The 22276-nt window shown below is 41.9% G+C and overlaps 3 protein-coding genes across 4 annotated transcripts; 1 reads left to right on the top strand and 2 right to left on the bottom strand.

The window, feature by feature from the left end:
* Positions 1-4170: 4170 nt before the first annotated feature.
* LOC4338641 (cation/H(+) antiporter 20) lies at positions 4171-8631 on the top strand. Its single transcript, XM_015783541.3, has 3 exons — positions 4171-4531; positions 7032-8051; positions 8148-8631. Exons 1-3 carry the CDS (start codon positions 4352-4354, stop codon positions 8307-8309), a joined length of 1362 nt encoding a protein of 453 aa, XP_015639027.1. The 5' UTR covers positions 4171-4351; the 3' UTR covers positions 8310-8631.
* Positions 8632-13181: 4550 nt separating this feature from the next.
* Positions 13182-17019, bottom strand: LOC4338640 (probable ADP-ribosylation factor GTPase-activating protein AGD11). Of its 2 annotated transcripts, none has more exons than XM_015783399.3 (9): positions 16517-17019; positions 16342-16397; positions 15694-15793; positions 15509-15584; positions 15041-15204; positions 14714-14900; positions 14499-14621; positions 14317-14412; positions 13182-13751 (listed from the first exon to the last, which is right to left on the bottom strand). In XM_015783399.3, exons 1-9 carry the CDS (start codon positions 16615-16617, stop codon positions 13467-13469), a joined length of 1188 nt encoding a protein of 395 aa, XP_015638885.1. In that variant the 5' UTR covers positions 16618-17019; the 3' UTR covers positions 13182-13466. The 2 variants fall into 2 exon arrangements, with proteins under 2 accessions (XP_015638885.1, XP_066166819.1); XM_066310722.1 differs by having other exon boundaries at positions 13182-13725; positions 16517-17013.
* Positions 17020-19111: 2092 nt separating this feature from the next.
* LOC4338639 (uncharacterized) lies at positions 19112-20445 on the bottom strand. The gene has a single exon (XM_015783635.3). It carries the CDS (start codon positions 19891-19893, stop codon positions 19363-19365), a length of 531 nt encoding a protein of 176 aa, XP_015639121.1. The 5' UTR covers positions 19894-20445; the 3' UTR covers positions 19112-19362.
* Positions 20446-22276: the final 1831 nt, after the last annotated feature.

Raw genomic sequence — 22276 nt, 5'->3', positions numbered from 1 at the left:
GTTTGTATTTTAATGAGCGGCTTGTTTTTTTTTATAAACGGTCTTTTTTTCTTGCACGATTTTCTCAAACCATTCAGAAATGGCGCATTTCTTTCTAAAAGTTTTTTTAGCATTTTTTTTGCTTTTTTATTTACAACGAAAACCATATTTTTCTCCCTTTTTTTGCTTTTCTTTTCTCGTGTGTTTTTTGCCTTCTTTTACAATTATTTTCTCGCGTGTTTTTTGCTTGTTTTTTCTTTGAATGTTCTTTTTTTTGCTTTTTTCCAATACATGACTTAGGAGAAACAGAACTTTTGTTGTTGTTGTTTTTATTTTTATGCACCTTTCGGTTTTTTCTCTCTCTTTTATTATTATTTTAACAAAAACGACCTCAAGTACCTTATTGTAAGATTATAGGGACTCAAATGTAAATATAAAAATTACAGGGACTCAAATGCAAAAGTACAAACCTAAAAATTAAAATACTATAAAAATGGAATGCTCTCGACCAGTAGGTTCCGTTTTTGTAAACAGATCTTCAATCTGGCACATTATTTTGTTTCACCAAGATGTGAGAGATATCACAGTATATATTTGAAACCGAGAGGAGTGGTGGCTATTATCTCGGAAGGAGTGGCGCCTTTTATTTTCCGGGGGAATCAGATCTATAGTCGAACTTTTTTTTTTGTTTCTAAGAGGGAATCAGACTTTTTTTTATTTTTTTCGCTATTTTTTTGTTTTGACGAAGGAAACATTAAGTAGAGATAGAGAAGTAGAGATTTTTTTTGGCCTTTTTTTTCTTTGCATGGAATCGGATTTTTTTTTCGCCCTTCTTTTTCATGGAGATTTTTTTTTGCCCTTTTTTGGCACGGAATCGGATTTTTTTTTCGTCCCTTTTTTTTATCGAACCGTTACGGTTTTTTTCTCACTCGTCTGGTTTTTTCACCGGTTTTTTATTCGCCCTTCTTTTTCAGGGAAGAATCGGATTATTTTTTTCGCCCGGTTTTTTTCTCGCTCGCCTGGTTTTTTTTTACGGACGATAGAAGCATCTCTTATTTTTAAGTAGTAGAGATAAAATTTTGTGCAAATATAGAAATATAAGTCAGGTTTAAAATATCATAAATGATAAACCAAGTCATAACCAAGCAAATGATAATTGCATTTTCTTTACTAAAATAAATGGTTAACGCGTCGTCAATTAAAAAAGAGATAAGTATAATTCTTCAAGGGAAAGAACGAAACTACTATTCTATCTCTGGCACTGCTGGCACAAATTTGCTGACCTCGACCAGTGGTTCGTTGATAAGTCGGGTTGATGTGGTGGCCGAACACGATGCAACCAGCCAATCAAGCAATGACAGGTCAGACCACCAAAGCCCTCTCACAACATCACTGTGTAACGTAACTGTGTGTAATAATTTTGATAACGGTGTGTAATTAACTGTGTAAGATCAAAATTTGATATAATTGTCTTCTTTCTTATTTGATCATCAGTAGTTTCGATTGATCGATATGTCCCGCTTTCACTCTCTGTTCAGCTTAATCACGCTTCTTAATAGCTAGTAGTTCTAGTTTAAAGAGACATGATGTTACTCCCTCCGTATTTTAATGTATGACGCCGTTGACTTTTCGACCAACGTTTGACCATTCGTTTTATTCAAAATTTTTGTGCAAATATGAAAATATTTATGTCATACTTAAAGAACATTTGATGACGAATCAAGTCATAATAAAATAAATGATAATTACATAAATTTTTTGAATAAGACGAATGGCCAAATGTTAGATAAAAAGTCAACGGCGTCATACATTAAAATATGGAGGTAGTAATTGGCATTCTGTGTCTCTGACACTTGCTTGCTGATCTCCATTGGTTCATTGACAGGTCGGACTGATGTGGCGAACTAACGCCAATCAAGCAATGACATATCAGACCACTAGAGGCCACTCCCAACATCAAACCCCAGCATCAGGAGCACAAACTTTCTTCATCTTTTCTCTGTTTATTATTACCTTGATGCATGCAGATTCTTGCGATAAATAATTTTAATCAGAGCTCCGGCCAACCACTCACTGATTAATTAAACTAAACCCTAAAACCCTAATTGTGTGATCAGGGAGAGATATAGGCTAAGCGCACTACGGTGGCTGGGCCAATCAAGAAGCTCCAACCAGTGCATCATCTTTCTCTCACAATTGCTCCTGTCGACGGCACGATAAATTCAGTGCTCTGCTGCCATGCCTTTTTTCGGCATAGTGATTAACCGACGGCCGAAAAGGGGATTTGATTGATGCATGCACGCACACATACAATTTGAGAGGGGGTTATTAATAATTACTCCCTCTATTTCAGGTTACAAGATATTTTGACTTTGGTCAAAGTCAAACTGCTTTAAGCTTTAAGTTTAACTAAGTTTATAGATAAATATAGGAATATTTACATTAATATTAGTTTTATTAAATTAATAATTAAATATATTTTTTGAATAAATTTATTTTCGATCAAAAATATTACTATTTTTTTATAAACATGGTCAAACTTAAATTAGTTTAACTTTGACAAAAATCAAAACATCTTGTAATTTAAAACGGAGGGAGTAACGTCTTGTGATTGACTTGTGTATCAGCCATGGACTCGAGATCGTATCAGGATTAGGGTTCTGGAAAGTTTGAGGCCCGGAGTACATACATATACGCTTCTGAGATAGTTGCATGCGTGATGCAATGCTTTGGTGATCTTGCTAGCTAGCTTTTGATAGATACATTACTAAGGTGGCCACTGGACACTCACTAACCCTGCCTGGGTTAGTGGGGGTGCAGGGATTCTGCGGCATTCTAATTTCTGACTTTGTTCATATGTTGAAAACTGCATGAACAACAGCATATATAATAGCTGAAGTTATCCTGATTTTCTGCACAATATATATAATCAGTTTTGTGCACACAATTTCTTGAAAAATACTATCATAATATTGTAAATTTATTGGATCACTAATTTATTCTAATACAGAATTAATGCCCAGAATTTTAAAGATTTATTCAAATCGTATGCAGACATTAATCATTTAAAATAGTATAGATTTGTCTATCCGTAACGACTCAAGATTGCCATCTGCATGTAAGCTTGGTCAGTCGTTACAAAGAATTAGTCACAGATGTGACCAATCATCTGTAACGGTTGGAGGCCCTGTTATAGACGAGTTTCATCTGTAACGGCTGCTTGTCTTGAGCCGTTACAGATGTCGATGCATTTTTCTGAAAAAAAAGAAAGAAATTCAGATCCAATTAACCGAGGCAATGCAAGCATCAATAAAATGATCTACACTCAACTTTGCTTGAAGAGTCGAAGTCTCTAACACAAGATAACCTCATCACATATAAGAACTAGAAACTCATCACAAAACATCAATACAACATGAACAAGACGAACACAAACAGCGATGAACACGGACTTACCTGCCAAATCAAAAATTAAAAAACAACACAAACATTCAGCAGCTAGCAAGCCTCCATATATGCTTGAGCTCCGAATCAGCCGGGCCACCAGCTCCTCGCCGCCACGACACCATGAGCCGCTATACACCCCCACCATCGTTTGAGACACCATGCCCGAGTCGCCATAGTTTGGTCAGGCAGCTAAGGAAGGTGCCACGATCTCAAGGAAGGAGAGGCTAACTGGAGTCTGATCTCCGTGCAGGCGATCGTCGTCCATCGATCGATACATTTTGAGGAACACATAAAAATGCTTGTATTTTAGAACAAATTAAGGAAGCAACATTGATTTACTATTTCTTAACAAATCCCGGCCCATTTCTCTTATACAGTTATGACCACGATCGATCGTAATGATATTTACTAGGGGCTGTGGTGAGATCGAAGCCACATGCATGCATGCAGGGCTACTTGTTATTCCTTTCCAATATATTCACACATGTGTCCGATCACTCGATCATTCGTTGACTTTAACCGTGCTGTGCATCCCATTAATTGGATTAATCTCTAGCCACACGTAGTACAGGGGCGGTAGGCAGCGCAATACTATACGAGAGTTCGATCGATCGATCCCAACAACACCCACATGTCCGTCCAAATCTAGCAAAGCCCCCTCCCACAATGATGGAGAAACGCACCGATCGATCGATCGAGCTACTAGTAGCAACCACTAACGTTATACTCATCGATGGCTCATCCGGTGCACGAGCTATAGCTAGCCGGCCAGGTCGCATCATATCATATCACCGCATCCATTTCTCCTCGCCTATAAATTCGCAGTACAGCAGCGTTACGTTTGTATCAAACCACAGCGTACGCCCTCAACCTCAAGCCAGCACGCACGCCCTCATCAAGTGTACGAGCTATAGGTAGAGCTAGCATGGCGGCGGCGGCGGTCACCGTGAAGATGGCGTCGGACGGGATGTGGCAGGGGGAGAACCCGCTGGACTTCGCGCTGCCGCTGCTGGCGCTGCAGGTGGCCGTCATCCTGGTGATCACGCAGGGCCTCGCGCTCGCGCTTAAGCCCCTGCGCCAGCCTAGGGTGGTCGCCGAGATCCTGGTACGTACTGAAATATATATACTCCTGGATGGAGTATTCCCGATTTTGTTTTAGTCGCAACGCATCCAACCCTTTGATTACGTATATGAGCACATCATATTCGTAATTCCATTCCTAAACATGTACGTGTACTGGACCACGTCAATCCCTCGATATATCTAATACCTAACAAAATAAATAGATCATTTAAACCCGGTGATGTAAACTCACTTAATTGTAAACTAGTAGCAATTGTTTAGGTATATTAGCATCATGCTATATTCAAATTATACTTAATAAATATGTCAAACATTATTACAAAACTAAATTCAACGGCCTATTATTTTGTTGGATATTATATTCGATGGAACAACGCCTACCTTGAGCATCTTGCCTACAGATTGAAATATGGGTTTGGTGTGCTTATATTTGGAATTAAACTGATGCATGTGCTTACCTATAAAAATATGAGGAGTATTCTACTCCTCATATTTCTGGGAAAAATATTTTTTTTCCATTGAGACATGTCCATTCGTCTCTTATATGTCATCCAAATAAATATAACTTTTTTTCTAAAAAAAATGATATGATAGATTAATATATATCATTCTTCACATTTCTATGACAATTTGCTAACCGCTACGTTCACATTTCTATGACAATATGTATCTCTTAAAAAATAATTAGGAGATCATAAGGAGACCGGATTAAGAAATGCATATATGTTAGCGAAAGGACGAAAACTTTTGCTACATATATAATGAGGTCATTTTCTCTACCAACATGAGCGATATCGATATGAAGGCCATGTTTAGATGGGAGGGACTAATTTTGATTTCTCTTACAAAAATTTTAATCCCTCAAAAAAAATTTTAGTCCCTCCACCGGGAACTTACATTCCATCCAAACAGCCCCAAGTAGTAGTGACTAATTAAGTCAGTGCATACATGCTTAGCTAGATTTGTCTCGCATAAATAAAAAAAACAAAAGTGGCCCTATAATTCTTTAATAATGCGCGTCACATGTTTGGCATTATTTCTCTTGAACGTGTTCTCTATATATCTCCCGAGAATCTAGGATTCTCCTAATGTACACACAACACAAGGGACTACCAAACTAGAGTATATAGCTAGGCAGCCGCATTTTCTAGAAGAGGCACAACATTGTTGAGATCATGAAAGTACTCCCAATTGTCATTGAATATAATTGACTATATATTCAGCCAGATGTTGACGTGTTGGATGGTGTACTTGTACACAGCAAAAAAAGTTAAGTCCACTTTTTGATTGGGGTTATGCATAAGCCACGAGGACAAAACTTCAACAGTTCAGTTATTCCCACCAGAATTTGAGTTTTAGATTTACCACAGATTCAAATCATGTAGTTGGCATAACTGATCGACAATTCATATTTTCTAATGATCAAGCCCTAGAATTGACATGAATATTCACAAACTAAGTCCCGCATAGCTGTATTTAGTACGAGTACTTATTTTACCTAGAAAATTTTAGGAGGTACTCCATCTGTCCAAAAAAAAACCAGCATAAGTGAAAATGTGACATCACCTAAAACAATAAATCTGAACATGAGGTTATCCGGATTCGTTGTCTTAGGTGATGTCGCATCCTTCCCGTTAAATTTTTTGGGGACGGAGAGAGTAGTATATATCGCATGTGTATCTGTTCAGTGGTCAAAACACTTAACTCTCCTACATGGAAAGGGAGATGACCGATGTAGCTATATTTATGACATCATATTTTTTTATTAGAAACAGTCACATTTGTTACACGATAAATTACATATATTTGCACTTCAATTATCATGCAAATGTTGATAGCTATATTATAAATTTTAATACTTACTGTATAATTTTTCCTACCATATATCAGAAAATTATAATAAAAAATTTAATTATCTATATGAAAAGGGAGATGGGAGAGGTAAAAACATACTTAAATATTAAAAAAGAGGTAGCAATCACATTTTTTTAAAAATAACCTAAACTAAGAAAAACTGTGGCTACATATTTTTAAGCAAAACCGGAGGGAAATATGCCTGTTTAGCTATCTAGAACACATTAATTTCCAGAAAACTAATGACATACTGTAACAATGAACATTCATTCGTACGGCATGTCCAAGATAAATAGATAATCCATGCTTTATGCATTTGCTCTTGTTTTCCTGAATCATGCATGCCTCATAACAAATAACCTATATATAAAGTGTTCTAGTATACTTATGATCAGTACTCTCTCCACTCCATTTTAAACACAGGGCATGAGTTTCCATGACCAAATTTAATCGTTCATCTTATTTAATTTTTTAAAAAATAATTAAAAATATAAGTCACGCATAAAGTATTTTTCATGTTTTATCATCTAATAACAACAAAAATAATAACCATAGTTTTTTTTAAATAAGATATTTTTAAAAGACCGACGATCAAAGTTGGACACAGAATGGTATGAAGGGAGTACATGATCTGATTGTTTACTTATACATATATGCATGCTCGCCAGGGTGGCATCTTGCTGGGGCCGTCGGCTCTCGGCCGGTGGGGCCCCTTCCGCCGCACCCTCTTCCCGGCGTGGAGCGCCGCCGCGCTGGACACCGTCTCCGGCCTCGGCCTGCTGCTCTTCCTCTTCCTGGTCGGCCTCGAGCTCGACTTCCGCTCCGTGCGCCGCGTCGGGCCGCGCAGCGTGGCCATCGCCGCGGCGGGCATCGCGCCCCCGTTCCTCGCCGCCGCGGGCCTCGTGCCGCTCCTCGACGTCGCCGTCCCGGCGCCGCGCCGCGCGTCCTTCCTCCCGCTCTGCGTGTTCGTCGGCGCCGCGCTCTCGGTGACCGCGCTCCCCGTGCTCGCCTGCATCCTCAAGGAGCTCAGCCTCCTCGGCGTGCCCTTCGGCGACACCGCCATGGCGGCCGCCGCCGTAAACGACGTCTTCGCTTGGGTCCTCCTCGCCCTCGCGCTCGCCGTCTCCGGCGGCGGAGGCGGCGAGCCGAAGGGGCCCCCTCTCGCGCCGGTGTACATCCTCGCGTCGGGTGCCGCCTTCGTGGCGTTCATGCTCGGCGCGCTCCGCCCGCTCATGGCGCGCCTGGCGCGCCGCCTTGGCCCCGACCGCGCGGGCGACCTGGCGTGCACCGGCGCCGTGGCGTGCGTGCTCCTCGCCGGCGCCGCCACCGACGCCATCGGCGTGCACCCGGTGTTCGGCGCGTTCGTGTTCGGGCTGGCCATGCCGCGGGAGGGCGGCCTCGCGGAGCGCGCGGGCGAGAAGGTGGCACCGCTGGTGTCCGGGCTGATGCTGCCGCTCTACTTCGCCACGAGCGGCCTGCACACGGACATCGACAACGTCCGTGGCGCGGCCGCGTGGGGCATGGTCGCGCTCGTCGTGGCCGTGGCCATCGGCGGGAAGTTCGCCGGGACGTTCGCGGTGGCCGCCGGCACCGGCATGCCCAGGCGCGAGGCCGCCGCCCTCGGCGTGGCCATGAGCGCCAAGGGGCTCGTCGAGCTCATCGTGCTCAACATCGGCAAGGAGAGGAAGGTATGTCTTCTTTATACACGTATACGTCTCACATGTGTCCATGTACTTCGATACGTACAAATATACGTATGTACGCGTGTATATATGTGTGTGCAGGTGCTGGACGACACGACGTTTGCCATCTTCGTGATCATGGCGCTAACGACGACGGTGCTCGCGACGCCGTTCATGACGGCGCTCTACCGGCGCACGCCGACGGCGACCACGCCGGAGAGCGATGACGTGGAGCTCAATGGTGGCGACGCTTGTCCGGCTTAGCTAGCTAAGGTGAATTTGCTTGTGTGCGCATTACACTATTGTGTGTTCCGGCTGGCAATCCCTGCTGATTAATAGTACCCCACTGTTCATGTACTCATGTATCAATCCTTGTGATAAATGTTGTTTGTACAACTGTATTGTGTTGTTCATGTAAATTAATCTGCCCAATCTACCGTAGAATTACGACTCTCAGACTACTCTATTAACATGTTGTATTTAGAGTCGTCTCTCCAATTTTTTTAATAAAAAATTGTAAGCTTATAGTAGGGATTGAGCACATGATCTTAGAATTGAAACTACACACCCCGTTACCACTGCACTATCCCTTCATCTACTTTTGATAGTTATATTTTTAAATCTGAAAAATTTATTCTTGATAGGCATATTCCAATCCAATAACCTATCATCTTAATGACTTTCTCGAATTTAATGCGTGACTCTCCATTCTTCCACGCAAGATTGGTTGCATAGGCATCAAGAAATGTAAATATTAATGGATCGCTTGTTTATGAGCGATGACTAATAGCATGTTTAAATAGATGATAAGTAGAATTACTTATCCTTGATCTGTGTGTCAAGATGAAATATGACTATCAAAAGTAGATGAAGGGTAACATCTAAAAATGGATGTTTAAGATTTGTTCAAGTCACTTTAAGTTAAAATTTTACTTTTGGATTTAATTGTAGGTTTACAAAACCACATGGTTATCGCGGTTATCATGTGCGATAACCTTCTCAAATTTTAAATCAACAGTATACCTCACGATAACGGCCAAACCGTGGGGTTGTGGTAACCGGAGAACTAGGGGACAATTGATATTTGGAATTAATGAAAGATAAATAATAGTAGTTTAGAATGTGGGAATGTGCTGTAAAATCACGCAAACAAAAGCCCATGCCACGAAGGGTTTCCCAAATCGCCGGAACCAGGGTTACCGCGCCTAGGCGGTAAGCACGGTTGCTGCGGTAACCGTGGCAAACCGTACGAAACCATGTAAAATTTATCAAAATTTTAAATTATTTTTTAAATTTATTTAAATTTATCAAAAATTTTCCTTTAACCATATTCCTCGGTAAGCGGTTACCGGCGGTTTTGCAAACCAGCCCGCTACGCATGGAGAATTTATTTTATTTATACATTTTTTTATTAAAATATTTACAAAAATAATTTTTTGTTTTGAAAATTTACAAATCTAATCACCTGCCGCTCTTTGGGAGGACGATTTTTTAAAAATCGCCCTTCCAGAGGGCGGCAAGGGACCTAAATGCAAATTTTCCAGCACAACTTGTTAGCTCTATGCTTTTATAATTTAAAATTATATTATATAAAGTTAGATGAAATAAAACTTTATATCAAAATTGTAGAGCTCAAGGAGATCTACAACTTTGTAGTTAACAACTTTTTCATTTAAGATGTTTTAGATATCCAAATATTCGTTACAAAATATAAAACACATTTTAAAAAATCTCAGATCTACATTTCAAACGACATTGGATAGAGATAAACTTTATATAAAAATTATAGATCTTGATGAGATCTATAACTTTGTAGTTTATTACTTTTCCATTTAAAATTATTTGAAGTATCGAATAAGCATTATTAGTTTTTAAGCAATTAAAACCGGTGGAAAGGGTTTGAACACAAATAAAAATTTTACATTTAGGTCCCTTGCCGTCCTTTGGGAGGGCCGCAGGAGATTAGATTTGTAAATTTTCAAAACAAAAAATTATTTTTGTAAATATTTTAATAAAAAATGTATAAATAAAAAAAATTCCACGGACCGCACGTCCCCTGCATGCTGCCCTTCGTGGCCGTAATTGGGTCATGACGGTTATGTTTAGGCCGGAAACAGGATCGTGCGGCCCATAGTAGTTGGGCTGAAACAGGTCAGTAATACCTTGTTATCGGATCGGTTCAAAAAGAAGCCAGCAAAATGATTTGGCCCAAGAATGTACGCTCCGCAATTGAATAAGTTCACTTTAGATCCCTTATGTGTCGCCGAGTCCGAAATTTGTCCCCCAACTTACAAAACCGTGCAAACGAGGTCCCTCGGCAGTATTATGCCTGGTTTTAGCTGACGTGGCGCCTACGTGGCTCCTTTGACTAGGTCTACGTCCCACATGGCATTGACGTGGCAATGCGATCCCCAAAAATTAAAAAAAAAACAATGGGACACACATATCAGTTGCACGTACGAAATAAAAACTTTGATCCCCTCTCTCTCCTCTCTTTCTTCTTCCTCATCCTCACTCAGCAACACGCTGAACCGTCTCCGCCGCCTTGGCCTCAAGTGCATCCCTGGTATGGACGAAGAGGTGTGCGGCATGGTCCTCTTTGAGCTTTGCGAGGTGTGTGGCCGACGTTGGTGGAGCAGGGGGGCTGCAGCGAGAAGAGGGACGGCAGCAGAGAGGGCGCCAGCCTGGATTTGCACGGACTGGAAGGGCGGGCGATGGAGGGCGGCTAGGCGTCGAGGAGAACGGCAGAGAAGGCGAGCGAGGTCGGCGGTAGGTAGCAACCTCAGCGAGACGGGGAGACCGTGGCCGTCATGACGATGGCGCTGCAGTGGTCGGCCACCTCGGCGTCGCCGACAGAGTTGGGGTTTGCCGAGGAAGGCAACGGAAGCCCGCCGCTGCTCCGCTCTTCTTCTTGCAGTGTAGGGGGAGAGAGAAGGATAGACAGAAGAGGGAGGAGTAGGAGGTGGAGAGAGCGAGGAGCTCGCCCGCCGCCGCCCCTCTGCTTCGCCCACCGCCGCTCCTTTTCGCTCCATCCATTTCCCCTTCGCGCCGCTCGCTCGATCTTCGGTCAACGCGTCGGAGGCTACCGCCACTGCCACCACCACCAACCACCACCAGGAGATGCCCTCCTCGGAGCTTCGGCACGATAAGGGGGACATCGCCAAAGCCCCCCGAGCCCTTGTCACGGGAGCAGTTGTTGGCGTTGGTCCGCACGGCTGCGGAGACGACCCCCACGACGATGGATGGTTGTGTAGTGCATGGCGGAGGCCAACCGCGCGAGTAGGTGAAGGACCTCGTTTGTAATGGTTTTATAAGTTGGGGGATGCGTTGTAACAGGTTTGCGCTCCAGGGACGAATTTCGGACTCGATGACAAATTGAGAGACCTAAAGTGAACTTATACCCCCCCCTCCCGCATGCGTGCAATTGCTTCCTCCTTGAAATGAAGCCTAAACGTGTGATGGCCCGAGGATGCGTTTGCTTGGGCCGCATCGATTCTCGATGGATGGCACTTTGCTTGCGAGTGATAGTTAATCGGAATAACTTCACTTTAACTCACTTTTTCACTAGTGGCCAAATCTAATTCGTATCCTTGAACCGCAGTACCGGTTATCTTGACCCCTAACTATTAAAACCACTACAATTTGACTCACTCGGTGGTTTTGGAGGACGATTTCGTTAACGTGGTGTCTACGTGGCAGTGTTGACCTGGTCCTCATCCCACATGGCGTTGACATGGCGCTTATGTAGGATTAGAATTAAAAACATATATATGGGACCCTAACATAGAGCCCACATGTCATCCTCTCTCTCCCTCCTCCCTCTCTCTGCCCCACGCCAGTGCACCCACAAGCTAGGCGGTGTCGCCTCTCCCCTCTCCCTTCTCCTCCCCCAGTGACGGCCTCAGACGGCGAGGTGGGTGGCAAGAAGCTAGCTTGCGGCGGATGGAGCTTGGTGGTGGTACCGGATTAGGGGTGGTGCTGGCACGATGCAGGCAAAGGAGGAGGCGGCGGTGCTTCGGCAATCCTAGCCGTCCGCCCGCCCGCCGCTGTTGCTCCAGCTCCCGTCCTTCCGACTGTCGCTGCTGCTCCGGCCCTCAAGGGCCCACTACCGCTTTGGCCCTCGAGCGCCCGCCGCCACCCAGGACCTCGCCTGCCCATTGTTGCTGTCGCTCCAGCTCTCGCCCCCTACAGACGACCGAAGGGGAAGTGGAAGGGGGGAGAAAGAGAAAGAGAGAGAAGGGAGAGAAAGGGAGGATGAAGAAGGAAAGGAGAGAGAAGATTACATGTGGGCCCCACAATATTTTTTTGTGTGGATGTCAAATGGGTTCCATATATATTTTTTAGTTCTAATACCACGTAAACACCACGTGAGACATAGACTAAGTCAACACCGTCACGGATGCACCACGTCAGTGAAACCACCCTCCAAAACTGCTGAGGGAGTTAATTTGGACTAGTTTTAATAGTTGAGGGTCAAGATATCTGGTATTGCTGTTCAAGAATAGGAATCAGATTCGGTCACTAGTTAAGAGAGTCAAAGTAGACTTATTCCTAGTTAATTTGGTCATTCTGATGCTTTGCTTCTTGGCTTACTTAATTACCTTTTTGATTTGGGGAGTAGATGTCTGTTCCATTTGATTTTCATCTGTTTACAAATTTGATTATTCCTTCAATTTCTTTTTCTCAATTGAATGCCAGTTTTTATCCTTTTGATTTTTTTTATTACAAGCAAGAAACACACAACACTCACATCACACACCCCCAAGTCCTCCCTTTTCACATGCTTAAAGAGGCATAGGCTAGGAGTAATTCTCTAGCCTCACTAAATTTCTATTGAACTTTTTTCTTGCGTGGTAGTCTTATAAGGTACTTCCTCCGTTTCACAATGTAAGTCATTCTAGCATTACCCATATTCATATGGATGTTAATGAATCTAGTTGGATATATATGTCTAGATTCATTAACATTAATATGAATGTGAGAAATGCTAGAATGACTTACATTGTGAAACGGAGGGAGTAATAGTTTGTGAACACTGTATGTCTGGCAGTTTACCCCTTAACACCCTGGAAATGCTTGAGAACTACCAAAATTAGCTACACACACTAGCAGTAATAGTATAAGGATAACAAAGAATCAGCCAAAACCAACATTGAAGCCTAAAATTAGAGTTGTTTTAGACGATCCATTTCCCCCTTAATTTCCTACCTATACAAACCATATCTAATTAATACACGATGACATGAACATTAAGCCCTCAACATGACACAACTTGACAAAGTATACAGGCATGGAGTAAAACACAGAAGCAAATTAAGCTCCATGCATATGATCACACAACCCACAGCGAATGCAGATCGAGCATTTTTCATCCCGGCCAGCTATAGTAGCAATAAAATGTGTACAGCAGCTATAGCTATACTACTGGCTGAGCGGCACGCACTCGAGCTCGATCTCCAGCTCCCCGTGCTCCACGTTCTGGAGCCTCAGCGCGATGTCCTGCTTCACCTTGCCGTCGACGACGGAGATGACGCTGTCCCTGGCCAGCGTGCCGTCGTCGCTCGCCAGCAGCTTCGTGACCTCCACCGAGCCGGCGATGGCGGCCGAGCTCTCGTGTTCTCGCGCCGCGGCGATCAGCGGCTGGATGTCCACCTCCACATCGCCCATCCGGTCGTCGGAGCTGAACGTGTCCTTGTCGAACACTTGCTGTTAAATTAGGAGGTAGAAGAGCAGATAGAGATGCAATGTGTGAGTTTGTAGAACATTTCTTTTTTGTACATAAATTTGAATATCAGTGGGTAATCCATGTTTCCATCCTATCTGTAACAAATGTGTTTGGATCTGATCGAAGAATTCTCACTTCAGAACCAACCAAACAAAAATGCGGTTTGTCATAGGCTATATATATGTAAGCACAAGCTTGAATTTGGCTTTTGCTACTCTCTCTTTGCTGTTCTTAAGGGGAAATAAGGCACTCTGCTCTCGTAAGTTCAGATCATTTTTTTTTGACGCAAAATGAGTTCAGATCATTATATCCATAAGTAGGTAACTCAATAAATCAGATTGAATTTAGCCAGCAAATTTCTATACTTCAAAAGCAACCTAGAGTCTTGAACTCTTGAATACTAAAGATCAAGAATTTGCTTGCCACACAAAGTTGCACAACATAGCTATTCTACAACACTGGATAGAGATACTGATCAATACTCTCCATTGATGGGCAAGGCAAAAATTAAAATTAGATGATTTGTTATGACTAAAGAGCATGTACCAATTTAAGAGGCGGCACCGGGTGAGGGATCGATAGCATTAGTCTTTCATTCCATACAGGATTCAGGGTGTTCTTTATCACCTTCGTTTTCATGGTCTGAAAAATGTTATTTGGCAGTAAGAAAAATATATATTGCATATTTTTTCAGAGATAACTGGCATCTGTTAACAAGATGAGCTTACTTGGTGTCCTAGGTTAAGCATAACATATGGATCACTTGACATCACATCACGAACAGCAAGATTTGTGCCCCGTCTAATATCAACCTTAATTAATCCAACAAATTCCACCATACCCACATCCGTCTGAAAAAAAAAATTAGACCATGTTGCAGTAAAAACAGTTCATAGAGTGCAATACCCGCTTAAAATACGTAGAATATGTAAGTTTTCCCCACCATTTTCTTTAGTCCTTTGTTATCTGTGTCCTTTCTCTTCCAGCTATTCCTAAAAGCATGGCCAAAACCATGTCGCGCACTGCAGTTTTGCTGCTGCTGATTCTTGTCTGGTGCGTGTTTGGTATTCAATCGTAAAGGGCATGAAAACTGTGGATCAGTCACAAACTGTTGAAACTCGTACTTTTTCCTGCATATACGTAGATGGAGAGAAAGCATAGTTTTGTCAAACAGAATTTACAGAAGGAGTAACGATCAGAATCCTACTTTCCGTAGCAGAATCTACAGAAGTAGTAACGACAAAAATACTAGCTTACTCGTAATTTATACCTAATGAAATTGCAACGCTCCTCTGTTGTGCAATCATGTCTGGGCTTTTTAAAGTTCTCTGGCAAAAAGGCCTCATATCTTGTGTTCACCGTAGCATTTCCACCTGAACCAGCTAAACAATTGACCTCTTCATCTGTCCATTCGTCTAGATTCACGGAAATTACCTGTGCTCAATTGAACAGTGAATTGTTGAATAATTATTACTTCAGTATGAGGTCTATTAGTTTGCAGTTACCATATGCTTATGCCTTACAAACTAGATCATATATGTCCATGCTTTTGAGTAACGAAATGTTTGCCTGCAGTGTAAATTTATTGGTACTGTAGAGACAAATAGATTCATATCGTGACAACCTTTGGTCTCTTAGAACATCTCAACCATTGAATCAGAATAAGTCGAGTTGAAACCAAATTTGAGATGAGCAGATGGGAGAACAAAGTGAACTACAAAGAGTCAATCGTGTGCACCTTTGATATGTGTACTCCAAGACTTCTATGAGTTCCAGAGCACTTTATGCAAATCAACGCACCAAAAGGCAAGGCCCTGCAAGAACCACATCAGCTATTAGGATAACAAAAGGAGCATTAATTTTATAAAAAAAAACAAAAATATAGGGATAATGTTGTATGTCTGGGAAACGGCTGATACTTACGCCCATTTTGGATCAGGGGTACCACAGTCTGCACAGAACTTGTTGGCAGGTTGTTTCAACAGATGCTCCAATCTTTCCCTTGCATTGGCCAGATCTACATCTGTTAAGAGTTGCATGTTATTGTATGCAGGTTGCAGCTATTGTCGGAAACACGCGAATCATTAAAGACAAACAAACACAGAAGATTATGCTCATATATAGATCCGCCTAATTTTCAACGATGATCGACATTGAACACCATTAGACAAATTTCTTGGAGAAACGATGGTCATGAACACAAATAAAGAATAAGATGGCATGGGGAATTGAATTTGCAGATCACAATTTGGGCTCTGCAAGCCCCATTTTTCGGTGGATTGGCACTTGGCATTTGGTAACCATGCAAATGTGAGCCATTGCAGCTCCAAGGAAGAACCATCCATGCAATGCCAATTTGAGAGCCATTTAACCCGTTTGAGCTAGTTTCGCACAATGTTAATAACAAGAGTTAAAAATCATGGAAATCTCCTCCAACAAAATTCGACATTGTGCGATATTCAGTATACATGTGAAGCTTTTCGTAGATCTATAATCTATTCGTTTCAAAGATCCCCAATGAGTTTAACCACGATGAACGTGAAGAGGAAAGGAAGGAGCAAGGGGAAAAACCTGATGCATCGCAATGGGCTTCATCATCATGCGCGGATACGTATTCTTCACATTTCCTTTATAAAAAAAAAAAGAGGAAGAGAGAAAAAAAAAGTTCTTACTGAATCTTGCATGAACAAAAAACGGAGAGAAATTCGCAAGGAAACCCGACAGATATACTGATAAAATGCGGCACCTTCTGTAATGCGCGTTTGGGCTATCTAGAAAATGCAGGAGATTGTTCTCCTCCATCCTCTCCTCCTCGGCCTCCTTCGTCCTCACGTCCTGGCGATGCATCGGGAGACGACGACGATGCGGCGGCGGCGGCTCATCACCACGCCGGATGGTTAATCATGGAGATCGATCGGAGCCCGTTTGGAAATTAATCCTCATCAAATTGGCTGGAGAAACAGGTTCGGGCATAAAATGGCGATGGGGGAGTTGAGCACCAGACCACCCAGAAAGATTTGTTGCCGATCGATTGAAGCAGCAGAAGGGTTGGTTGGTTGGTTGGTTGAATTCGTTGCTATTGCTTCCCTGTGCGTGCCTTCTTCCCTTTTTTTCCTTTTTCTTTTTCCCTCTTCTTTCTCCCTTTTTTTTTCTTTGTTTCGGTTGAGGGCGAAGCAACTGGCCAAGAATAGGCTGTGAAGCTTTTGGGAGGATGATGTGATTCACATCGTCTGCCTTGCTGGGCCATGGCGTGTGCGGAGGCACCTGTGAATTTTTCAGCCATGCATTGGATCAAGTGACAAATTTGGGGCAACCAATTTGATGACATGGGTGTTCAGACCGTAGAAAAATCCAACAGATTTGCTATGAGTAATTTATGACTTGTAAAGTCTCCCTACACTTTGCCCGATTTCATTTTTCACCCTACATTATAATATCAGTGCCTTTTGTTTTGCACCCTCAACTTTTAAAACTGGATAAATAATTCCCTAAACCAAATTTCATGATGGTTTTGATTATATTAGTTTTATGGTTGTGGACCCAATAAATAACAAACTATGCATAATAAAAATCTAAATTAAACCTTTATTACAATAGGGTGTTATTTATTCGGTTTAAAGGTTTTTGTCTCTTTTTTTGGGTGGGTGGGTGTTTTTTTTTTTGCGCACGCGGGGGGTGGGGGGTGGTGGGTGCGCTGTGTTGTCTAAAAAACTACTAATTTTTGTAGGTTAGGGTGGAAAATGTATTAAAAATAACATATAAGGGCTAAAAAATAGAGTTTACCATTAAAAAAGGCATATTTTCTTTACATTCAAACCGTAAAAAAATTTCATCTAAATCGTGAAATCCAACACAAAATTTGTAAACATATTGTAGAATACAGTCGTTGTGACAAGGTCAAGGCCTCAAGGGAACTCTTACATGGCGTCAGCGGGATGAAGCACTACTGATCAAGACAAAGTTGATGTGAAATTCGATTTGGATAGATACATGATGGGTACATATAGACCAAAGGAGAAGGTAAAATGTGAGACATGCTTTAGGAAGAAAATCAAGGTTTCAGAATTATTTTTTTTCTCTTTTGTCCAGGATTTAGTTCGTGGAATTAGAGAAGAGTGACATGGTTGTACTCTGCAAATACTTTGATGCAGCTAAGGAAAATGTTCTAATTAATCTCCGTATCTTGTCATATATATTGTTATTCGTTTCTCTCAGTTTTGGCTCCATCTATGATTTTTGTGTCCCAATGCGAAGCTTTGTATATCCAACAACTTTACTAGGACATTAGAATAAGAGTTTCAAAGTTTATACGTATGTATATAAACAAACATACATATATATATATATAATTTTTTTATATGTATACAGTTATAATGTATAAAAAAATATATACACATGTACAAAGTTTGTATATATACGTATTAAAAAAACTAAAAAAAAAAACAAGAAATAAATTATGAAAAGAAACAGAAAAGAAAAAAAAAGGAAAAGGCGCGCCGTCCGCTCTACGCACGCCACGTGTCCTAGTCATGGTGGGGGTGGGGGAAGGGTCATGTATATATGTATATATGTTATGTTGCTTGCAGCTGAAATCGGTGATGAGGCTAATAAACCGGACGGATTTCGGGCTTTCGGCCACTTCGTTCTGGCCTTCTGGGCTTCGACTGCGATCATATCTGACTCGCCCATGGCAAAGGCAAACAACTCGCTGGAGGCTAATTAATTAGTGAAACTAAGGTGATTAATTGCTCCTCTTGATGCATGGTTGCCAGCCGGGAGGAACGTATTTCCAGAGCAAGAAAGGGAGGCAGGTGACGCGATTAAGAGACGGTACTCTTGTCGAGAGATTAGCTAGTGCGGTGAGAGAAAATAGATAGATATTTCCTCCATCCCATATTAGTTGTCGTTCTAGATAATTTAGCATAGGTTAAGATTTGAGAAAAAAACTATTGTACCCTCTATTAAATATTATATGGTTGGATATAAGAGGGTGGTTAGGGGCAGAGAAAAGAGAAATTTGAATTAGAAGTGATTGATGGACCGGGACAAGTAGTAGTTTATTGTGACAACTATTTTAGGACAAAATTTGAATTTTAAAGATAAAAATAATTTGGGACAGAGCGGAGTATGGACTAACTCCTTCCTAAGATAAAATTACCCCTTTGAAATAGTAATACGCCGTTGAGTATATTGGGCCACCCCAATATACGCCGTGGATCATGTCTAGTACATCCGTGCATTTATTTTTTCGAGGAGTATAGAAGCAAATCTTACAAATGTATATATAGCTTACAAAAATATGTGCATGGATTAATTATACATACATATATAGTCCGTTACATGCATATTGAATAATTAAAAACAATATATTTAATTACAGCAAAATTAACCAGCAACTAATACAAATGACATTATTAGATAATAGCAGATAGCACACAACCAAAAAGAAAAGAAAGAAAAAAAATAACCGAGGGTGATCGATTATATTATGATCCACATGAAGGAAACGATCGAGATGGTGCGGGCATACATGCCCTTGATGGCTTAAGATAATCAGAGTCCAAAGAGACCATCGATCACCGGCCACCAGTACTATTTGATCATGTCGATCGGATGACCTAAACGGAAAAGAGTATATATGTCGGTGGTTATTGTTGAATTAGGACCAGTACGGACTGACCCGTCTTTCTCTTTTTCCACAAGCTGGAACTGGATATTATAGATGTCTCCAAGCTCCCGATGCGCCATGAGGAGCCAAACGAAGGTGAGCAGCTCCCCTCCCATGCTCAGCCGCCGTGCGTGCTGGGACTTGCCCGCCGCGTAGATCAGCAGCCGCACCCAGATCTGCAACATTACTTGCAGCGCTGCATGCAAACCCTTCCAACCCTGCTGCAACATGTCATCAGGAGGTGCTGCCCTGAAGTCCATGAATGGTTGGTCCCACGAGTACTCACCGCTAGCCACTGTCTCAAGAAACTGCTCCTTGCTGGAGGTACGTGCATAGCCGGCATCGTTCAAAACCAATGCTAACAAATCATACACATTGCGTTGAACAGGCAGCATGGCAGGCTGCGTGACCAGCAGGAAGAACATGTAGTCAGATATCACCTCGCATGTATGCATCAGGGAATGTACCTCTTTCTCTTGAATATCATCATCCCTCCCGCTGCTCCTAATTGTATCTAATTATATGCTTACCTTGTACAAGTACATGTCAGTGTAGAGGTGCATCATGAACAAGGTTTCCTCAAAGGAGGAAGCAGCTTGCGCAAAAAACAATTGAGGAGACAAGTTTAGAGGTTTCTTCTACTTGTTATTATCAATTTCTTGGTGGATAAGCTCCTTCATTTCATCGGTGACTGGACCATGCCTAGTGTGCCGAAAGTTACTCCACACCTCCTTAGCTCCAACAATGGCCATCATCTCCTCGGTTATCCTCGACTTGCCATCAGCCAGGCGGGAGCTCATAAAGTTATACTGCCCTAATGAGTTTGACCACCATAGCCTTTTCTCTGGATGGATACTCGGCAACATAGATGAACATGATGACCTACAGGTTGCTCGGGTGAGCAAACTGCTGTTGCATCCTCCACCTCGAGCTTCCATGGATGCCCACGCTCTCGGTGAAACCATGGCAATGATGATGGCGCAAGCCTCCAAGCAAAAAGCTCCTACAAATAACATATAGGTTATTGCAACATCAACTCCAATTGAGTTGTAATACCTTTGCTTGCTGCCACTCATCAGGATGAAGAGAACAAAAGCCACCACTGTGGAGGTGAGGGAGACACAACGAAGGATGGTGCCCTTCCCTGTTTGAATCACTTTGGCTTTCGTGTAGAGCTCATCATACATCATGCTAAGCTCCATTTCTGCCGTCTTGAAAGTTAATTGTGCATCGAGAGACTTTTTGAAAGAAAAGTTTCCAGATGGTTACCTTCTAGAAAATACCTCCCGAAGACCTGGCATGCACTTAAGAGCACGCTGCACAGTCGATGCCGGTTTGGTTACCTGAATTCCGTCTTCTTCGTCATGTGCTAATTTCTTCAAAGCTGCGACATAAGAGCTACTAATAGAACTCTTGAGACTTTCCTGGCTACCACACTTGAGCGCCCATATCCTCTCCCCATACTTGATGACCCCAGCGACAGATAAAAATGCAGCCGGGACAACAGGTAGGTTATGTGCCATGGAATACCACATCACATACACAACTAAGCATACCTGAACTATCATATTTAGCAAGTGCCTTGACCACAACTCATTATCCTCAATGGCAAATGCAGTCACAGTGTCTTGCCCACCTAGGTGTACGAGAAAGAATGGTGCCCACAAGAGTGTGAAATCATGATGGCTTTGGCTTGGCAACAAGGTTTTTCCAAGGCATGTTTGGTAGCATATATGGTCATTTGTAGTGGTGGGTAGATGCCGTGAGAGGTAGCCTAGTGCATATACAGCTATGAAATCCGCTGACAGGTAAGTCAACCATAGGAAAACTCTAAGCCACACTCGGCTGGTACGGCGGCGAAGGCCACCAAAAAAGAAGAGGAGCAATTGCAAGGCAAAAGCTCAGGAGCACCAATATCTGGATTTCCCAATCTTTGAACTGTTGCACAATGGTCTTAGTATCAACTTGTTCCATGCCTCCAAAACACTCTGTATACTTGAATCTGTAAATTAACCAGGTTTAATTTCAATTAGTGCACCATATATGAATGTGTTTGAGCTAGCTAAACATGTTACCTAGCTAAGCGTGTAAATATGATGGTATATACACCTATAAATCACGCATGTCAATTAAATCTTAATTCATGTCTATGTACTTTGTTCAAATTAAAAACCTCTCCTAGCAATGATTCAGATTAGGAAAAAAATCCACTTCACTCCCTTAGACCTGTACATGACCCCATAATGTACGTATATTTCCGGATCAGTTTACTCTCCAGAATTAATAAAACTAGCTCGTTTCCAGCATACATGCATAGATTTAGGTAATAGTTTTCAAGCTAGGGTTGTAGCTGTTCAACAACTTTTATGTCTTTCTTATACACTTCTGCACAGTTGTATCTCTTATGCTGTTGTTGCAACGCTACAATATGTACTAATATGAATTACTGTAATATGGACCCAAATGATCAACATGGCATCCATGTATTTTACTCTCTTTTTTTCCCGATTAATTAATGTAGTAATTTCACCCTCAAAGTGAAAATTGTGTGCCATATTTTAGCCCTCTCTCAATAATACAATAATAAATTGCTCACTTTATTCCCTAAAAAAATATCTTTTTTCTTTCTCTCTATACAAGTTATATTCTAAGATCAACATTACAAGTAGCATAAATTGCAATATTATAGTATCATATCTTAAATCTCAACTTATTTTTGGAGTTTTTAATCACTATTTGCATAGGTTCTAGTTTAAAAATCAAGATTTAAAAATGTGTGCAAACTGCAATCTTTTTTAAAAAACCATTTTGTACACAGGATGTTAATTGTCACTATAG

Source organism: Oryza sativa, chromosome 5 (assembly GCF_034140825.1).
Source record: "Oryza sativa Japonica Group chromosome 5, ASM3414082v1".
NCBI lineage: Eukaryota > Viridiplantae > Streptophyta > Magnoliopsida > Poales > Poaceae > Oryza > Oryza sativa.
The sequence above is the reverse complement of the archived record's forward strand: the minus strand, read 5'-3'. Positions and strand labels throughout refer to the sequence as shown.

Coding starts and splice junctions, on each gene's coding strand:
- LOC4338639 (XM_015783635.3), bottom strand. CDS start 19,893: ATGCATACATGCGAGGTGATATCTGACTACATGTTCTTCCTGCTGGTC.
- LOC4338640 (XM_015783399.3), bottom strand. CDS start 16,617: ATGCATCGCCAGGACGTGAGGACGAAGGAGGCCGAGGAGGAGAGGATG. Junction 14,901..15,040: donor GAGCGTTGCAATTTCATTAG/GTATAAATTACG, acceptor ACGTATATGCAG/GAAAAAGTACGAGTTTCAAC. Junction 14,622..14,713: donor ACAAAGGACTAAAGAAAATG/GTGGGGAAAACT, acceptor TTTTTTTTTCAG/ACGGATGTGGGTATGGTGGA.
- LOC4338641 (XM_015783541.3), top strand. CDS start 4,352: ATGGCGGCGGCGGCGGTCACCGTGAAGATGGCGTCGGACGGGATGTGG. Junction 4,532..7,031: donor GGGTGGTCGCCGAGATCCTG/GTACGTACTGAA, acceptor CATGCTCGCCAG/GGTGGCATCTTGCTGGGGCC. Junction 8,052..8,147: donor ACATCGGCAAGGAGAGGAAG/GTATGTCTTCTT, acceptor ATGTGTGTGCAG/GTGCTGGACGACACGACGTT.